Genomic DNA, 19,848 nt, shown 5'->3' with positions numbered 1-19,848 from the left:
TATTTAGGAGCTGGGAGTTGTTCTTGTGCTTTAAAAAACCTCAGCAACACACAACAGATTTTTTCTGAGCTAAGATTGCTTTGCTCTGCTGTAGTTTTTACATTTTACAATGTGGGTCTTGCTGCATGACAGCGTTCACTTTATTATAATAGTTTGTTTGTACAGTTTTGTACCACAAATGCTAATGCTACAATGCATTGCCTTTGATTTGCTTTGCTGATTAGTGAAAGCTTTGTGTGTGTGTGTGTGTGTGTGTGTGTGCGCGCGCGCGTGCACGCACACGTGTGTTCGTTTTTTTAAATCTTGAAGTAACCATTAATGACATACATAAGAGATCTAAGTTGAAAAGAAAATGAAATGGTTTCACTTTAAGGCTGGCATTTGCTATTCTGATTGCACCCCTAGTTAAAAATTCTATGAGAAACAATATTTTTATGTGCAGTTTCAGCGTTAGTCATAAGAGCTGTAACTCATCTCATTATAACGTTAACCACAGGCTATGTATACACCTACAGCGTAGCGTTTTGTTCTTGTGTTTGAAATATTGTGCTGGTAGAGTTCGAGTTCTTTCGTCTTTGCCTCTAGTGCAGTTCAATTCAGCCCTGGATGCTGCAGTCTTCTATTGTGGTGCAGGTCACGTAGCCGTGAATGAACAAGATTGCATGAATAATGTGCTTTTTATTCAGCGATTGGATAAAAATGAATGCCCTCAACACCTACGTACATCCAATCTCCACCACTTCCTGTGTGCTTATTCTTCCTGAAGCTTTAATTATTTATCCTTGGAGAGAATTTGACAGTTACAAGTAGTCACGACTCAGCAGATTAACCCTACAAGCGCCAGAACCTATTTCCATATCAAGTAGACTCAAATGTGTCATGGAATCAAATGTTAATTTTGAGGTAATATGACTCCCAATTAACATGAAAAAGTAGGTGGGCCTAAATAAAACATATTTTTAAATCTAGTACTGTCTTTAATGAAGTTAAAATTGATTTAATATTCTTGCTAATTTTAACAGGTAATCTTTAAAGACGGAAGGTGTAATAAGCGGCAAAGAGTGATATTGGCATTCTGCAATGAAAATGCATTTTCAGGAGATGATGGTCAAGTAATGGGGAAAATAAGGTTAGTTACAAGTCAAATAAAACATGTTCATAGTTGCCCATCATATAATATTGCATATTGATGAGGAAATACTTGAATTACAGAAGGGAATGTCTGCTAACTTTGCTACTTGCTCTTTATAAAATGTGTTCAAATTATACCAAAACTATATGCATGGGAATCAGTTAAAAGGAAAAGAGCCTTAGAAATAAGCTCGGTCTTTGTATTGATTGCAGAGAGAGAAAGAGAGGGAGAGACTGTATCTGTGTGCATCTATGTGCGTATATATTTGTCTCCTTGTTTTGAGTGTAAGAAGATCAGCAAAGCAGCATTAAAGTGATTTTTAGTATAAACATTTTGTTTACTAAAAAGATTTGTTGTGTTGGCTGCATTTTAGAAACCAATGCCGGAAAGGCCAGTATTGGGATACACTGCAGCAGCTCATTCGCTGTTAATATAAAGTATTCTCCCCTGTATTTTCTGCCCTGCCCTGTACTCCCCCTGGCAATAATGCCCTGCATGGATTCAGATATTTTTCTCATTCATTCTGTAGGGAGAGCTTCCATGTTTGTGTATTGAAATCAGAAGTAGCAATGGAGTATTGTACTGGAATAGAAGTACTGGAATAGAAGTACTGTGCTATTCTCTGTCCAGAATAGCACAGAGAAATTTGTGTATGCTTTTACCTGTAGACTGTGCCCTTGTTCTGCTGAATAACATTAGGGTATTATCTGACCGGACGGCATAAATCACTGCATCTAGGGGCACATTATGTCTGTGTGATTAGGTTGCATAATTTAGGAATATGCCCAGAACTGAAACTACTAATGGATTGATTTAAGCCGTAAGAGTTACCCAGTAAATCTACACCTGATGCAGACCTCATTTAGCTCCACATGCAAAGAACAGACTTGTTAAGTATAATGTGAGGTGTTTTTATTGTGTGCTTATGCTTACAAACAGTAAACAATGGGGTAATTAATCATGATAGCGATTTACCCAAGATTGTGAAAGCTTCAGTGGAAATTTTTAATCCAGACCTTTTCTTTTTTTTTTTTTTTTTTTTTTAATATGCTGTGCTCCAATGAGGAATTAATTCATAGAAGATATATTCCCTGTATTATGTGAAAGATTAGAGTAGATATTAACAGTAGCTCCTTGTTGCCTTTTGTTCAAGGAATTATTAATTGTGAATATTAGGGTTAAGCTTATTTCGAGCCTGTTAGTAAACTGCTAATTACATAATGTCATGTTTAGTGCTATTCAAATGAATGTGCAACTGAACAGCTGGATTAGTGTTGAGATTTGCCAAAATACTGAGGAATCTTGAGTTTTGTATTCTAATTAGCAATAGTAATCATAATCATGGTGAGGTGGATCTTTGAGAGATGAACTGAACTGGTTCTAATCACTTTAGTTTATGGAATTTGGCAAACATAAATTTTAAACTTTTGAGTGTTAACATGAGAAATATTAATTGGAATAACCGTAGTAAAAACAAGTGCACAGAAGTACAGTGATATGCTGAGGTACCGTCAAGTGATTCTTCTGAACGTCTATGACAGATTTATTCCAGTCTGCAGGAAGACAAGGGTAAAAAGTAGGTTGGCATATGTCATGAGACAGATGAAGGGCATATGAACATTTCCAGGATTTCAGAGAAAGAGAGAACGTGGTCTGAAATTCCAAACTTAGGTTAGAAAATCATTCTTACTCCAAAATGTAAATACTGCTCTAAGGTATAATGTAAAGTCGTTTCGCTCCAACATAAGGACAGCAAAACAACTCCAGCTAACCGTGTTGACTGTGATGCAGATGTTTGGGACGCAATCTGTGAGGTCCTGCAACGCTGATAAGATCTCCCATAGTAACATATAAAGCATATTTATCAAAAACAAAAAGTACAAAAGGAAGAACTTACATGGCTAAGAGGATAATTTTCAAAACAGTAATGCAAGACGAGATCTTGGAAGAATATTCTACTTTGGGTAAGTATTTTTAGGATAAGCTTATGATAGGCTTTGCTGGTATCTGTATACACTCTTCAATTAAAGCTGTTTCTATGGGTGAGGGCACTTACGGACTGTTTACATTCCATTTCAAATTTTCTTTCAATTTAGATTTGAGAAGGATGGGCTAACACCGTAGTGTCTTCCTTGCTGGGGGTTGGGTAGAATTTCTCTTTTTTCTCCCCCTCCCCCTTATCTCCATGAATGTGGTGCTGTGTAATATCTTTGAAATCTCCCTCGTTTTCTTGTATTTGGCTGAAGGTGGTCATTGGTTTCAATAACTGTTGATTAATGGATGATGCACAAACAGATTGACAGAGTTACAGGGAAGTTACAGAGGTAACCAAGAAATGGAAACGAGGCTAAAGTGAGCTGGGCATGAATTTGAAAGTCACTATTTAAGTAAAGGACACTTTTTTCCTTTTCTAGCAACTAATTTTAATTTACCTTGGCCAAGGGTTCTATACAACACAAACAAACTATTGATTTAGAAAATAAATAATTTTCTTACAAAGTCACTTAACAGCCCTTAAAGAATATTTTCATATTGGGAAAATCTCTGGTACTGCTGAAGGAATATTCTGCTGGTTCAACACATTGTAGTGCATTGTTTATTAATAAGGTTCTGGACATCTGTGGTACTGAGAAATTTCAGTTTTTATTATCTTGAAGTAAAAGTTACTTGATAAAAAATTGTTATGGGGAATAGAGAAATACCTCTTTTGCCTCTGATTTTTGACAGTTACTATCCATGTTGTGAAGAATTTACCTCTTTTTTTTTTTTTCAGTCAGCCTTTTCTTTTTAGTCTACTGATTGATGCCCATAGAATAATCTTGGGGACATAAGAATAATTATGGGAAAATGAACCATACAGATCCTCCCTGCACTTCTTATGCCTTACTCTTCTGTTCATTGTGTGTCGCCTCTTTTGGCACTACATACTTCTCTGTGCAGCCCTCTTCTTCCTTGCATCATGGAAACATCATTTCTGCTGCAAAGGGCCCTCTCAGAAGCTGAAGAAGATGGTTCATCTTTTGGTGACGTTTTATAGACTACTTGCTTTCAAAAAGCAGTAAAAGTTGAAGTAACAACTGATTCTGCATCGTGTATTTGTTACAGAAATGCTTTTGCTGGTCAGTGCAATATGCTTCAGAACAGATAAGAAAGGCAGTACTTTGCTGCCCTCCTAAATAGGTTTAAGCTGTAGTCTTAGTTTCTGATGGCCCACACTCGCTTCTTTCTGCCTGGTACAACATGACCTTACTGGGACTGAGATGCAAGTTTACCATTCTTCTTCTTCCCTCTTTAGGGTGTGACGTTCAGGATGATGATTTAGCTGCCCTTAGATGCTAGAGAGAATTAATGTACTCTGTAGAAAGGAAAGGCTCCTTCTGACTTCCTTTACTTCTTTGGACAGCAGAGGGCATGTGTTAGTTTTGTGTATCTGAAGTTTGTGGTTGTGTGGGATGGCTGCGTGTACACCCATCGTAAATGTGTCTGTGTGCTTGAACAAGTTACAAAGCCGTGTTATAGAGCAGTTAAATACAACTTTTGCACAGAGCGAGTTTTTTCTAGTAGAATACTCCTTTACTACTTCCTAAATTTTTTTTGGCCAAAAATGCTAAAACAAAATTAAAAAACAAAACTAAAATGCTTTTGGCAAGGTAAGAAAGAGTATCAGTCTGTGAATATTGCCGTCCACCCATGCATCACTGCACTAAACCCTTCTAACATCTTCCTTTTCTTTCATTTGACTGTCGTCATGGTGGACTCTAGACATTCACGTTTACATTTGAGCCACTACACAGGGGACAGATGTGTATATTTATTCTGATACAAAATTTTGTGCAGTAGAGTTATTTTGGTATTAACTGTAGAATATTTAGTTTAATTGAACTTAAGGATTTTGTAGCCACATGGCAATCTTAATGCTTATATCTAAAAAACCAGATTTCTGCCAGTTCAGATGTGCTGGACAGGCATATGTTGGTCAGGTGCAGAGCAAGAGCAGGCTCTTAGTATTACAGAATTATAAGGACAAAATTAATGTTTTTATCAGTATAATTTCTTGCACTTGGGTAGACTAGTGGCTTTACTAGGACAAAGTACAGCTGTGCTGATAGAAGTGATGGAAATCCAGAAGGGCTTTCTCTGGGCGTTGTTTTGATAGCCCTAGAGAGATAAAGTAGTAGTATTAAAACACAATGTTAGTTTAAGGACAGTTACTGTTTATGGTGGTCAGTAATAGCTGTTAGAAAAGAGGCTTAATAGGTTGCTTCAGTGCCACATAATAATTTTTTAGAGGTGTAGATCCTTACTCTTTGCTATCCAAATCAAATTGAATAATAACAGCAGACAATCAACGTTTATACAATGCAAAGTGTTAATTATAGTAGTACTGTTTGGTTAGTCTGTCAGATGTGCTGTCACTTAAACTTGCTGAACTGCTTTGAGATAACAATTCTGTGGCTGCCCTGAGGTACTGCTAAGTCTGTCTGCTTTCAGTGGCAGGTATTAGGATTCTTCTTTCTGCTTTAGCTTGCGTTACTTATTGCCATAAGAGGCCCCTTCAGGCCACGTGGTGGCTTCAGTCCCTTCTCTCTTCCTCTCCTCTGGAAGCGGGAGCTACAGTCAAGTGTCTCTCCCAGTGGCGTTTCTCTGGTGCTTCCCTAGAGCCCAACAGGTCGCAGTGAGCACGGTGCGACCCTAGAGTCAGACTACTCATTTCTCCGCAAACCCCAGCAGTTGCACCTTTTTTCCCCTTCACACACTTCTGGGAGAGCTCCTCTGACCTGGACACCCGTCAAACACGTACAGTGACTCACACCAAGAAGCTTTACCAATAATACAGAAGTCTCACATGTTCTGAATTCACTTGGAAGAATACTATTGCGAATAACCCTGTACTGTTAGTATTTATCATCTACTCAGGAATTTTCAGGATTCTTTCAGAAGAAGTGGTGATCGGTAATCAGTTCAGTTCAATGTTTTATTCAGCGAATCGGAGCCTAGAACTGATCTGGCGGAAAAAAATGACCATTTTTTTCTGAGTTATTGGTTCTCTGTGCCATGGCATAAACATCTTATGCCACCACAGCAAAGTTGATGCAAAGTAGGAGGGCAGGGGCAGCCTGAGCAATTCTTGCTGCTGCTACCAAATATCTACCCATGCGTTCAGAATTTCTGTCTGATGTGCAGCATAAGACAAAGATGCCCATTTATGCTATCTATTGCTTTTCTCTTCTCATCATTTGGATTATACCCTTTCAATAAGAGGAGGAGAACATATGGATTTAGGAAAGGTCAATACTTCTGATGGACTGCTGTCTACTAAGACAAAGTACAGTTACAGTTCATTCAAAAAGCTATAGCAAGAGCACTGCACAGTTCTCTATGTGATGCCAATGCAGCAAACAAGAGTTTCTATAAATGTTAGGGCCTGCCTATACAGAGAAACTCCTAGGGAAGTTATGTTAGTGCTGTAAAATACATATGTCTAGTTCTGATATTATTGTCATCATCCTTCTCATTGTTGTTCTTCTCACCAGTATTCAGCAATCCTAAGAAGGAGTGGGTACTGGATTTAAATCTTCTAGTGGTGGTAAAACATATTTGGATGAATACTGTGTATATAATATACTATTCTTCATGTGTTTGTAAAGATGTCAACACTATTTAGACGTTCATAAAAACATACAAATACTTTTTGAATGGCCACTATTAAAGTAGCCATTCCAAGCGGTAGTTATTTTAATAACTTACACCTCATAGTTTGTTTTATACATTTTTATAAGGTTACCTAGGAAATCTTATTAAAAAGTCAGAAACAATTAAAATTGCCAAACTTGCATTTGAATTAAGAAATCTGCAATTAAATTCTGCTTCCACTGAAAGTAGTGGGAAACTAGTGGAAAACTAGTGGAAACTTCACGTACAGTTTTTTTTTAAGCAACCTTCAAACTGTTCATAGGAAAACAGGCTATAAACAGAAGAAAAAGAAAGCAAACGAAAATAGAACAAAAACAGACACCTTATTACAAAGTAGGAAAGAGAACAACTGAATTATTAAATGCATCTCATAAATTACAAACAAAAAGATGTAGGTCTGACTAACACATAATTGCCTGGTTCCTCAACAATAAGCAGACCGCCAACAGCATCCTTGCATAATTTGTCAATGAACTAGGTTGCTGTCTACGTTCCCCTCCAAATCTTGAAATTTGCTAATTAAATTCTTTCAAAATAAAAAATTCTGCCTTGGACAGATTAAACATTTATCTGAATTTCTCATTTGTCTCTGTTTCAGAGACGGACTTTTGTTATTAGCACCAGCAAATTTTATACTGTTGGGTTTTAATTGCTCTCTTGCCTTCTGGCTTCTAAGTTTCATGGTAGAAGAATGACAGCTTCCGTGTCCTCATCCATAAGTCACATCCTCATTCTCAGTCTTTGTTCACCTGGCCCATCTCCTACAGTTACAGCAGGGAGAGAAACTTGGACATCAATACGTATATGCCCAGGAGAACTGTCATTTCCATCAGGACGAGTGCGTCACAGGGCCAGAGAGAAGATTATGGTGTGTTATTCTGTAATTTATATAGTACGGTTTGTCACTTGTGCAACAGTGTGTGGAAATGGAAGAAAACAAGACTGGGAAATATTTGAGGGGAAAGCAGAACCCCTGTCCAGTGTGAAGCTTCAGCTGGATTGTGGCTCCTGGCACAGAGGAAGGATGAGCGGTAGCTCGTGGCCCCTCAAGTCCATATCTCCGCAAGCTATTTTCCTGCAGTCGCTTGAGAGGAATACTGGCTTGAAGCAATTGCTGCTGAGCTTCTTGTGTCTCTACCATGGTTAAATTAGGGAAGCTGCTCAGATTTAAGTAGGTCACTTCACGTAAAACACTCCACTTAGTTGCACGGTAAATTGCTTGGATAGCAACTTGAGCAGCCCTGACCAGAAAAAGGAAGAGTTGGGGGGGAAAAAAAACCCCAAAAAACCGATGGGACAGCAAAAGACTCACAGAAATGGGCTCAGCTGGCAGTAAGAAAAATAGTATTTATAAAAACAGTAATGGAAAGGGCACAGGATCTACAGGTCTTGTTAGGGAGGGGGAAAATACCCAGCCGTTCGAGCGGCACTTGGGTGTGGGGTCCTACAAAGGACCAGGGCGGGTGGGGGCAGTGCACGCAGACATGGCAGAGCTGTGAGCTGTACTTAGAAAACACAGCCCTTTTATATTGCTGCTGCTTTTCTTTCTCACCTCAGGGGTTAGTGTAGCGAAAGGAAGAATTTACTACAAAAATTTGGTTTTTCGTTAAGAGCAGGTCCCATGCTACAAAGTTGATTTAGGGCTGGTTTGCGCATTTTAAAGTGCTTCCATGTCTGATCCTGCCTGGGCAAGAGCTTAGTGTCATGTTCCGTTTCAGGTTATCAGTTCAGATCCATCTTTACCCTGAACTTTTATAAAATGTTGACTTTTAACAGTAGGCCCACAGGAGCCACTAATGGAGTACAAGGAGTTACAAGTTTCATTTCCTCCCAAATTTTTCATGCCGTATTTCACAGGATGAAAGTGTCTCTAGACAAAATTGTTTCAGTGTTTTCAAGTACCAGAAAAACAGCCTGCTGGTGCAGGGTCAGCTTCTGCCTTAAAATCTGAGCAGCTCCACAGAAATTTGTGCACGCTTTTACAGGTTTTCACCGCTGCAGATTAAGAAGCTGATCATTCATGATTAATCTTCGCTGATTTTAAGCACTAATATTTCCACCAGTGTGGTTTTCCGGAGGAATAACTTGCAAAGCTGCGGATAATGCTCCCATGTGCTGGCGGGGCCCACCCTTAGCAATAAGGTTGCCACGGAAACAGCAAAACTGTGCTCGCGGGAGAGAGATGGGGTGAGAACGAAAGGGAGATGAGGGAAATTTGCAGCAATTTTTCACTGAAATAACTAGAATTTGTTAAAATGGTGTTAAAGCGCACTTTTTTTTGCAAGGGAAGGGCTACAGTCCTGGCGGGGAGGGGAGGAGAAAACACTGTCCTATGTTTTCTTTGCATAGGATAGTAATGCCGTATTAGCTTTATAGGCACTGAGGTCTGACTTTGGGTACTTGGGTTGGGGACAGCAGAATCTGAACTAAAGGATGAGCATTCAGTCCTGTTATTACCGTTATTACCACTTCTTAAACACGCAAACCTCACAACAACCAGGATGCTTTGGAACTGTGTTCCTGGTTATTTGAATCCCATGCACAAAAACCGACCGAGCAGGTTTTTACTCAGGCTGTTTCAGTTTGTCAGTGGCAAACCACTCATACTGCTGCAACTTGACTGATAAAAGCAGGAATTTAAATCTGATCCCCTCTCCCTCCAGAAAGGTATCAAGGCCTGAAACCGAACACTGTGTGCAGGTGTATCAGAGGAAGAGGAAGACAGAATACGATACATCAAGTACGTACAAAGAGAATAGCTACGTCAAAATTATCCCAAATTTGTCTTTACTTAAAATAGCTACATACCTTCTTAAGAAGATTAGGTCATAATGCTTTCTGGTTTGTCGCAGTGGTTTTTTGGCTTGTCTGTAACCATATCAGCTGAGGTTGTCACATAAGTAAAGCAGGATTAGGCCTGATTAATAGGTAGGTAAAAGATTTCTGGGAAATATCTAGCTCATGCAAAGAGGGGTGGTATTTTCCCTTCTTGATTAACTAATCAAGTGAAGTTATGTCCCAGCAGGATATTAGAGGCCTTTGTGCTGTCGAAATACTGCCTTTCTATGCGAGGAATTGACCATTTTGATACTGAAAATTCTGCGAGACAATTTGCCAAAACAGAGCATTAATCACTGTGTCTTTATCAGGTGACAGTGTGAAGAATATCCTATCTACCTGACAGAGTAATCATGGTAATACTAGTTGTTTATGTCCTGTTGTAAAAAGGTAATTCGACTACGATGGCCCAGTGACTGCTTTTCGTATGTTCTCAGTGGAACCAATAGCGACATCCGTACTTAAGGTTGTCTGACGTTTTCCCCGTTCCTTCTAATTTTGCTAAACCTGAATCTGTTTGGAATATTTTCTTCCAGAATCATTGTCTTCTCATGCACATTTTTTTTTAAAGTCCAGTTTAGTCCAACAGCAATAGTACTACCCCTGAGCAGGAGCTGTTGAAATGCAGATAGCCTTAAAGCTCTTTTTAACCGTTCCTAAGCACTTAGTTGTTTACAGTACATATGTAACAAAATATTATAGTTACATATTTACCAAGGTACTGTCTACAGTACCATTTACCGAACAGAATTAGATCTTTTTCTCTGATTGTGATCATGTGTTAATATTTCTCTAAATACGGTGCTCTAAAACCACTTTTTCCACATTCAGGAGAGCTTCTTACTTTTTATGTTGATCTCAAAATGTTATCCAGTTTAGCTTGTGTGTTGACATTGCCTTCTACCTTCATGGTTATCAGCAATCTATCCTTTTGACCCTTACCCTAAGTGGAGACCGACATTTTATTTCTCCTCTTTCCTTTCTCTAATCTGCCACCCCGATATCTGTCTTTTTCTCCCTTTTGCTGGTAACAAAAATTCCTTTTTTCTGAAATACAGGCTGCAGAGGTAGTTACAGTGCAGAAGGAAAAAAAGGGGGCAGCTAAGGATAAGCCTTTGAGAGCTACGCGGAGAGGAAAAAGGAAGAACTGTCACAGGAGACACTAAATGAGTCAGGTGAGGGGAGAAGCCGTAAGAAGGCAGAATTGAAAGACCAGTGGAGGAAAGTTCCAAAAAGGGGGGCATAGTCAAAGGTGCCAAAATCACTAATACTTCAGAAGACCTGCTGTGCTGCGTCAGACAGCGTGTATCTCCTCATTGTGCATGCATTGTTAGGATTGTGTATTATTTTGCGTTTATCAACACTGAATTTCTACCTGCCGTTCTGTTACCCAGTCAACCACAGACTCGTTATTCCCTTAACGTTTATTACTCATGGCGGCAGTGTGTCGGGCTTGCATCCCTGCAAAGAAGGGGGGAAAAAAAGGTTTGTTTTTAGCTTGGATACACTTTACTAGCTGACCTAGTGTAGTTGCAGCAGTACAGCTCAGGGGGAATGCTTATGGCTGGGGAGGAACCTGAAGAGGGTTAGAAAGACTAGGGTGGGAGATGATGCTGACAGGACAGAGGAGAGAATTAGGGGCAGTATGCAGGGAGAGGTATAGGAGGGAAATAGCAGATTGAATGTCTTACTGTTAATAGTGCTATGACAAACTCTTACTAATAGTAGTAACTAGGCTCAGTAGTTTAAGGCTAGCGTGGCACAGGATGCATGCAAGCTACCACAGTGTTATTGGAAACATCCACAGAGACCTTTGAACGCTCTGGCATTGAAAGAGAGGGAAAGATTCAAAGAGAGGAAGTAACTATATCCTAATTTTAATTGCAATTTATGGCTATTACAACACCTCTTAATTTTGCTCCCTATTTCCTGGAGTTGGATTTGGACCTGCTGCCTGTAGGGCGAAGTTTTTATCTTGTCCAAGAGCTAGAAAAGGCTAAATTTTCAAATGACCACTTCTGTCAGTTTAGGGCCAGATTCGGAAAGGAGACCCATTTCTAATCAGACACTGAAATGAGCAGCAGATTTCAAGCATTCAGGAATTTAGCAGCTACCACTCTGTTACAACAGCTACTGTCAGATTTTCAGAGGCGCTCAAGATATCGGACACCTTGGTAGCATTTCTAGGGCCAGGAAAGGAGCGTCAGAAATTAGTCCTTCTGCTGGTGCACTGAGAAGCTTTTAACCCTCTAGCTTTCCCTGTGCCTCTCTTTCACTGCATTGATGATCCTGCTATTTTTAAATATCCACTGTGCTAATGGGGCAAATAAGTACCCACATTTTTTCAAGCAGTTCTTTTGCATCAGAGCTCTCTGAATGCAAATCTGTAAAATCTGTGAATCTGCTGGTAGGCATACAGAGCAGTCAAACATCAAACAAAATGTGCACATTCATGTTCCCATCCTGGATGTAAATGAACCAGCTGAATGAACGCACCGGGGAGCAACCCAGAGTTGCCTCCGTGGTTTTTCTCGCTTGCTGCCCCGTTAGACACCCCTCGCGTTTCCCCGGCAGCCCCCTTAGCTTTCCCGGGGGCTGCGCGGTCTGTCGCCGGCCGCTGTGCCGCTGGCTTGGTTTGCTGGCGTTGCTGCAGAAAAAGCTGCCGCCCGTGATGGGAATGGGATCTTCCACTATTTAGCAGGCCTTTGCTGAATGAGTCATCAAAGCCGGCTGGTATTGGCTGGGCTGGTTAGCACCCAAGGGATTGCCTGGCAGAGGCTGCGAGGCCTCGCTTCATTCACAGAAATGTGGGGATGCTAGCCAGCCCTTTCATTCACACGCACAGAATCTCATTCACATTTTGCAGTTTCGCTAGCCGCTTCTAACGAAGAGACCCGTTTGGGAGCGATAGGGTTTTCTGGGCAGTAGAGACAAGTAAAAATAAGCGATGGTGTGTATATTTGCGGTTGCTATGCTAGGAGGATGAAGAGAGGAATGAATGCTGTGTGGATGCTGTAGCAGGTTTGCAGTGTGGTGATGAAAGGCTATTCCGCAGATCACTAGAAACCTGCTTTTACACTGACTAGGACATTGCCATTATTCATCACTGCTGGGATAAGAGGTGCTGGCTTAATTTAATGTGTCATAAATATACTAACTAAATACCTGTATTTAAGCTGTTTTAGTGTATTTGCACTTTATATACTGCAGCCTTTAGTCATGGGAGAGGGAGGGAATACCACTGGATTTTTCCTTTAAATGTGCTGCAGTTAGTCATTTGTTTAAAAAAAAACAAAAAACTTTGCACTGTGCAACTTCTTTGATCTGAATTTGTTTACAATGCAGTGTATTGTCCTGCATCCAAAAGATATTTTGCAAGGAAGATCAATTTATAGAAAGGAGCCATATGGCTCTTGTGATGGGCATTGTATTTCACAATGCTATATACATTTTGTATTTTTCAGACAAAATGTAGGAGAAATGAAATACCCAGTTTGTTCATGTTTTGCTGCTCCTCAGATCGAGTGTTTGTGGCTGACATTTATGCTTAATAAGAGCTGGTGCATTTTTTATTTTTCCCTGCAGGACGTCAGTTTGCTACTACATGGACTTTTTAATATTCTCCTAGTATTTCTCAATTTTTCAGAATTAAACCAAATATTCCACTGAATTGAAGATCCATTTCACAGCTTTCTTTGGAGTGAGTATCAGTGGTGAAAGAAAATACATCTCTTAAGCCTGTTGTCGGACCTCAGAAAAATACTTTTCGTCACACATAGGTACTTTATGTAATTCTGCATGAGAAAAAGAAGGTTGCTGTGGAGTAACTGGGGAGAAGGATTTGTTTCTGTATCGAAAATTGGATGTAATAGTTTCCGTGAGAAACAGCATTGGCACAAAGGCACTTGTTAAGTCTGTTAGGCTGCTTTTGTGGAAGAAAATGTGCATATTCTTTAGTTCTGTCATCTGTTTTTAAAACACTTGTGTGCATTAAGGTGTTCTGAAAACCTTAAAGGTATCTATATTTTGCTGAGGGGGGAGTGGGAGGGGAAGAGGAATGTGTATGTGTAAATATTATCCAGATATTTGATATCTAATTGTGTCTCCTTCATAAATTCACAAATATGTGAGGTGGAAGAACGTTTAAACAGAAGAATAGAGTGTGGTGTTTTTTAAAGGATATTAATTCAGTTTTAGAGGTAATTGCCTTTGGTACCAAAAGAGGGGGGAAAAAATGAAAGGTTGGAAGGAAATATCTGTTTGAGAAGATAGGAAAAGGAAATTTGAGAATTGATTGGTGCTAGTGTGCTGTAAGTGGGTGGATGGTTTTTTTTTTCCTTCTTTTTTTTTTTTTTGCTACAGGAAGTGATTTGCAGTGTTCACTGAGCCTTTTGTTGAAAAGGGTCCTTCTCATTTGTGTGAGTCATGCTTTTGCTGTGAGCGAGTTGGCAGCTCTAAGCAGGACTGGGATCTCTGTCATAGAAAACTGTTACTTCACCCAACCTTAACGTGGAACCATAAGAAATTTCTTAAAAATATATGTATTTTTGTTCTTCCTTGTAACTCTTTGCTTTTTTACCCTAAAATCTCGTTGTCCGTCCGTGTTGTTATGAATCGCCTGCTATGTTAGCGCAGGCATCTCCTGCGTTGGCATCAGATTTGCCAGAACATATGCAGGAAACCAGATAGAAGGGCATGCTTCAACGTACCAAGTATAACCGCTTCAGGAATGATTCGGTGACATCAGTTGATGATCTTATTCACAATTTGTCCATGAACAGCAAGGTTTCAGCAGTTGCTACGACTTCAACAGCACCTTCCTACCTGGTCTCGCCAGAGGTTCTCCGCAAGGACCAAGAAGATGGACCCACCACCCTGTGCACCCTCATCCATAAAGTGTCCCACTTGAAACTCTCTAACACAGGCAGCCTTTTGGGTATCAAAAACCTCTCCTCTGCAGTAAAGGAGCTTGCTGTCTCCAAGTTGCAGGGAAGCTCGAGTGCTTCTAGCTCGGCAGCAGGGGCTTCAGACAACACATGTAACCTTGTCTCTGCCACTTCGTGTTCTCAGCAGGACGTGAGCAAGATGAGTATGGGGAAAAAAACACGGTCAGAGGAAATGCACCCGGGAGGTGAAGACTGGAATCAAAGTAGCAGCTTTGTCAATAAACCCTCTCGAGGATGGCTGCACTCGAGTGAGAAGATCCTGGGACCTGGTGTGACGTACATTGTGAAGGTTGGTCTGATTTCTTCCATTCTCTGTTTTTATCAATGAAAAATTCTCCGCTGGTTTCGGTGACAGGCTAGGCAGGCTGAAAGGATCTCTATTTGTATGCTCCTTTTTCTGTGCATAATGCATGGTATGTAAATGCAGAAAGGCAGGGTTGGAAAGCAGTGTTAATTTGTTATATTAGAGCAAACCTGCAAACAGGCTATTGGGCAGATAATGTTTTACAGCTATGTAAAAATACTATTTTTAAGCTAAAAGCTGGTTTCCTTACTTGTTGTTTTTTTTTTCCTTCTTCTAAATTTAGGTTTTCAGTGTTATCTGGTATACTGTGTATATCTCAGATACATAGGTTTTCAATATGTCTGGTGCAATCTACAGGAGGAAAGAAAGACACCTTGGTGTGTGAAGACCTGTTTATCATGCACGATATTTCAGTTTGAAAATATCTTTAAAGACATGGGTGTTTTTAAAGTGAATTTATATTTGAAATCTTACAGCAGTAAGGCACAGAGCGCAATTCTTATCTTGTTCCACAAATAGAAATACTGTTGTGGGTAGAGCAGGAAAATGCAGCTTGTTTTACATAACAGGGATTCAGCCACCTTAAATGTTATTGCTCTTTTCAGTTCACTGCATGTCAAGAGTAGCAAATCTAAAGTTTCCAGGGTAATATTTCTGCATGCATTTTGAAAGTGTTTTGAAATGAACTGTAAAATTCAAGCCTCTGAGAACAGGGTATGTGCAGTGTTTTTGTAGTCAGGTAAGATTCTGGTTACACCTTCCAGCCTAGTGTGCAGTAAGTGTAAAAATAACATTATCGTCCAGAATTCATTCTTAAGTCACCATGTTTTATTTGCCTGGTGGCTCCTGTATCTTAAGTGTCAAACTGTTTTGTAGCAGACGATGAACAAGATTTTAGATCTATTCTTCTCGTCCTATTTTGGGGATAAAAGTCGCAGCATGAAGTTTATATCAGGATGCCTTAAACTGGGTGACAGCCTTGTTGCTTAACTCTCCCGAATTTCTCTCAAGTCTCCTTATGAGAAACCGAGTGCATATTTAACAGTTGGTGCACTAGGCAGGAAGCAGTTTTCATTTCTTTCTGTTAGTGGTGATGGTAGATTTTGCAAGTGGTGGCAGATTGAGTAAGTCGGACAGTTCGAAGCTCTACTCAAAAGGTACTATCTTTTTACTAGCTGGAAATTTGCTGGAACTACAGCAGAGAGTCAGCACTGCCCTTCAGAGCACAAACTGCTGCTCTGTAGCGGCTCAAGGAGTGTCTTGATGAAAAAAAATGACCCACTGATGCTAGATACAGTGGTTCTGAGACAGTCGTTCTTTTGCACGGCGATATTCTGGTTAACAGAAGGTCATTTACCATTCTCTCATTAGCTCAGGAAATTCAGCTCTTTTTATTTTGTGTTTTGCTTAGGACGTTGTAAGCAGGCAGATAATGACTGTGAGAATTCACTGCTGCTGTTTGTTTTACCTGAAGTGATACTTATGAAGCAGAGCAAGCACAGTACTCATTTTCTTGAGTTAATTTTTCACTGGTTGGCCCTCTGTATGCTAGAGCAAGCCAAAATGTGTGAGTGGAGAAGAGAAAGCTAAATACAAGTGGACTTATATTTAAAGTTAATAATTAACCCCTTAGTGCAGCTGGTGTCCATTTTGAAACCATATTTGTAGGTAATATTATGTTAGACTTTTTAAAATGAATCGTTAGCGTTATACAACTTACACTTTAGGGTTTTTTTCATGTCGTTGGAATTCATGGAAACTTGCTGTTTGTCATTTCTATTCAAAATAGGGTGATATCTTCAACATACTGGTCTCTGGCCTGTTGAGTCACAAACCTGTGCTGCAAATGTCAAAACAAAGGTTAAAAAGCAATATCAAAATCAATGGCTAATGTATGAATGAAAATAAACCAATCCCCTTTAGTTCATAATTTGCCTGTTCATTAAGTATCTCAGAATTTTCCTCAGCAACGCCAGCGTTCACATAGATAAGAATAGAAGTGCAGTTCCCACATCATTAAACATTGTTCGTTCCAGGGCTTTTATGCATTCAGACCATCAAATCGATACATAGATAATGTACACTGAAGGGAAACATTCCTTAGATACCTCATGGCTATATTGACTATCTGGGGGACTTGTACCATATTTAATTAGTACCATATGCCTTGCAGAGCATTCCATATGCCATTAGTTAAATGACACCAAAATTAGATTTGTTGTTAACCAGCAAAGCTTTTCTCATTTTGCGTGTAAATGTGCACTGGGTTACTATTTTCTCATTAGTTCCCATTCAAAACATGAAAATGATTTGTGGGGCAGGGTAAACTGTCACTCCTGGGCAGTTTGGTATAATTGATAGTGGAATCTCTTGAAGTAAAAGCATCAAGGTTCTTACAGGCAATATATGACAAGTACGTAATGTATTTATGACACTCTTTCCATAAGTTTCTCTTTTCCGAATCCACAGGGGTTTACAAAATAAGAATTGCAAAAGAGAAAAGTGACATTTTGCTCACTGATGCTGGTGGTCATTAATTTTTTTGCTAGGCTTTACTGCTGTCCCCATCTTTTGTATTCATATATTGACCGTTTTTTAAATGGGCAATGTTACTGTGGTGCTTAAAAATGGATGAAGGATTATAATCTACAGGAACTGTGATCTGATTATCATGATCTGTTGCGACAGAATTATTTTCAGCCGTAAAACTACTGGCCCTTTCTGTAGTCTTTATTTTCCCTGGATTTCCATGGATTTCATTGTGTATTTCTTTTTTTGCTGGAAAAAATTCTTCACAAAAACAAAAAATTAATTGCGTAGCAGATTAGACTTTGGCCGTGGCCAAATTAGGAGACATGAAACAGGGAGGTACTGATGTTTTATTTGACCCTACTGCCGAACAGTTTAACAAATTAGGGATTAATGGAGAAAAATGAAATGATTTGCAGTGATAGAAGTCATTCAGGAGTTCAGTATTTTCCCCATAGAGGAATAGATTACTATAGAGAGTGATTATAGATGATCACGTTGTCAGAAAAACAAACACATATAATAAAACGTATAAAACTATGTAATGTAACAGTAGTTAAATGTTTCAGTGAAATCCATTTGTTTCCGATGATAAATGTCTGCCGATGAGTTTAACTGAGTAATTGCAGAGATACTTAGTTTTTGTTACGATTAATTAAGAGCACAATGAACAGTCATGATAGGAGGCAAATATACATCTGCCTTTAAATAACCTGTGGTCAAGTTTTCTTGTAAGTATTGATGAGTTTAAAACCCTGACTTTCAGCGATTAAAACTAAATAAACCTGAAACACTATGGCATAATTTATAACCCCATATACAGCATATCCAAAAGAGATAACCAGTCTTAAAAACAAGACAGTGGCATAGACAAGACCTGTGTAAATGTAGTATTAAAAACAGGTACAAAGATATCATCTGAGAAATAGGAGGAGAAAGAACTTCACTTAAAAGGAGCACCCTAAGCCAGGCAAATAATATTTCAATGAAAGAGCGTATTAAATAATTAAGGTTATAGCAAAGTATCTATCTAAAGAGTATAATGCCTAGCTGCAATTATTTCTTTAACATTTTAACGCTTTCATGTCTTGGCGGGGGGGATAACAGCTTTTTACATCTGATGAGGCAAACTGACATCTTTTGTGAAGCTGTTTGAATACATCACGAAGTGGAGGCTTCAGTTCTGCAAACATTTCTGCCTGACACTGCTTACAGGAATATTCTCGTTGAAATAATTGAGACTACTCCTATGCTGAAAGTTAGGTATGTGCTCAAGGATTAACAGAATTATTGTGTTACATGCTCTTATTGCGCCCTTTTATTTTGCACTGTAGTACTCCCTCCAGCGCATGAGCAGGACGTGCATGATTTTAGCAGATCTCTGCAAGTAGAGAGTGAATTTACAGAATGACTTTTCTCTTTGATGGCTAACCCCAACCAGGAAGCACAGCCTTGAATGGAGTTAACATGGTAGAAGCGGCACCATCTGCGGCCTTCCCGTAGAAGACCTCGGAGCTCCCTGGAAGCTGCTTCTCTTTTTTTCTTCTGTCCTAACCAGAACTGATTTGTTGCTGGTATACAGTAAGAGCAAAATACCAAAGCTCTGTGGCTTAGTGGTAGTGCTCGTTGTCTGCCTCTTTGAAAGGTGGCCGCGGCATCCTATATAAAAAAGAAAAAGGTTTTCTTGCTTCCTTCTTAGCTCTTTAAATGAAGTCAATGTTACGGTCTACGCATTTTTTTTTTAAATAGTAACATTACAGCAGGACTTTCTAGTTTCTCTTGGTTTTTGATTGACGCTAAATATTTCTTCTTCTTTGCAGAAAAATTGATACCTTTTTGGAGGGAGAGGGGATCAGATTTAAATTCCTGCTTTTATCAGTCAAGTTGCAGCAGTATGAGTGGTTTGCCACTGACAAACTGAAACAGCCTGAGTAAAAACCTGCTCGGTCGGTTTTTGTGCATGGGATTCAAATAACCAGGAACACAGTTCCAAAGCATCCTGGTTGTTGTGAGGTTTGCGTGTTTAAGAAGTGGTAATAACGGTAATAACAGGACTGAATGCTCATCCTTTAGTTCAGATTCTGCTGTCCCCAACCCAAGTACCCAAAGTCCTTGAGCTGGGGTTCGGAGAACCATGAAACTGGCTTATCCCCTTGGATATTAAAACTGCCTGCATGCATTTGGTTAGGCAAGAGAGAAAAAAATAAGTAAAAAAACAGCTTTGCTTTTAGCAGCTCATTCCTCCTTGTATGCCATATTCCTTTGCAATCACTTAGTAGCCTTCACATTTGCTTTCGCTGCCATTTAGGCTCTAAATGAATGATACTGACGCTTGTTGTTCAGTTCACAGTCCCTTTTCGGAGCTCCCTCAGTCTGAAACACTGTGGGCCTGTTTTGCAGCCCAC

The 19,848-nt window shown here is 39.5% G+C and overlaps 1 protein-coding gene across 9 annotated transcripts in view; it reads left to right on the top strand.

The window, feature by feature from the left end:
- The window catches only part of LOC104150288 (SHC-transforming protein 3), a 79,122-nt gene that overhangs the window by 4,112 nt on the left and 55,162 nt on the right, over positions 1-19,848 (top strand). Inside the window, exons 1-4 of one of the 9 annotated variants that reach the window (XM_068927369.1) lie at positions 12,463-12,614; positions 13,250-13,364; positions 14,446-14,600; positions 14,738-14,899. In XM_068927369.1, the coding sequence (XP_068783470.1) occupies positions 14,750-14,899 (150 nt within the window). In that variant the 5' untranslated portion in view covers positions 12,463-12,614; positions 13,250-13,364; positions 14,446-14,600; positions 14,738-14,749. The other 8 variants (XM_068927368.1, XM_068927367.1, XM_009684462.2 and 5 more) reach the window with 8 other exon arrangements.

The sequence above is a fragment of the Struthio camelus genome, chromosome Z (assembly GCF_040807025.1).
Source record: "Struthio camelus isolate bStrCam1 chromosome Z, bStrCam1.hap1, whole genome shotgun sequence".
Taxonomy (NCBI): Eukaryota; Metazoa; Chordata; class Aves; order Struthioniformes; family Struthionidae; genus Struthio; species Struthio camelus.
The sequence above is the reverse complement of the archived record's forward strand: the minus strand, read 5'-3'. Positions and strand labels throughout refer to the sequence as shown.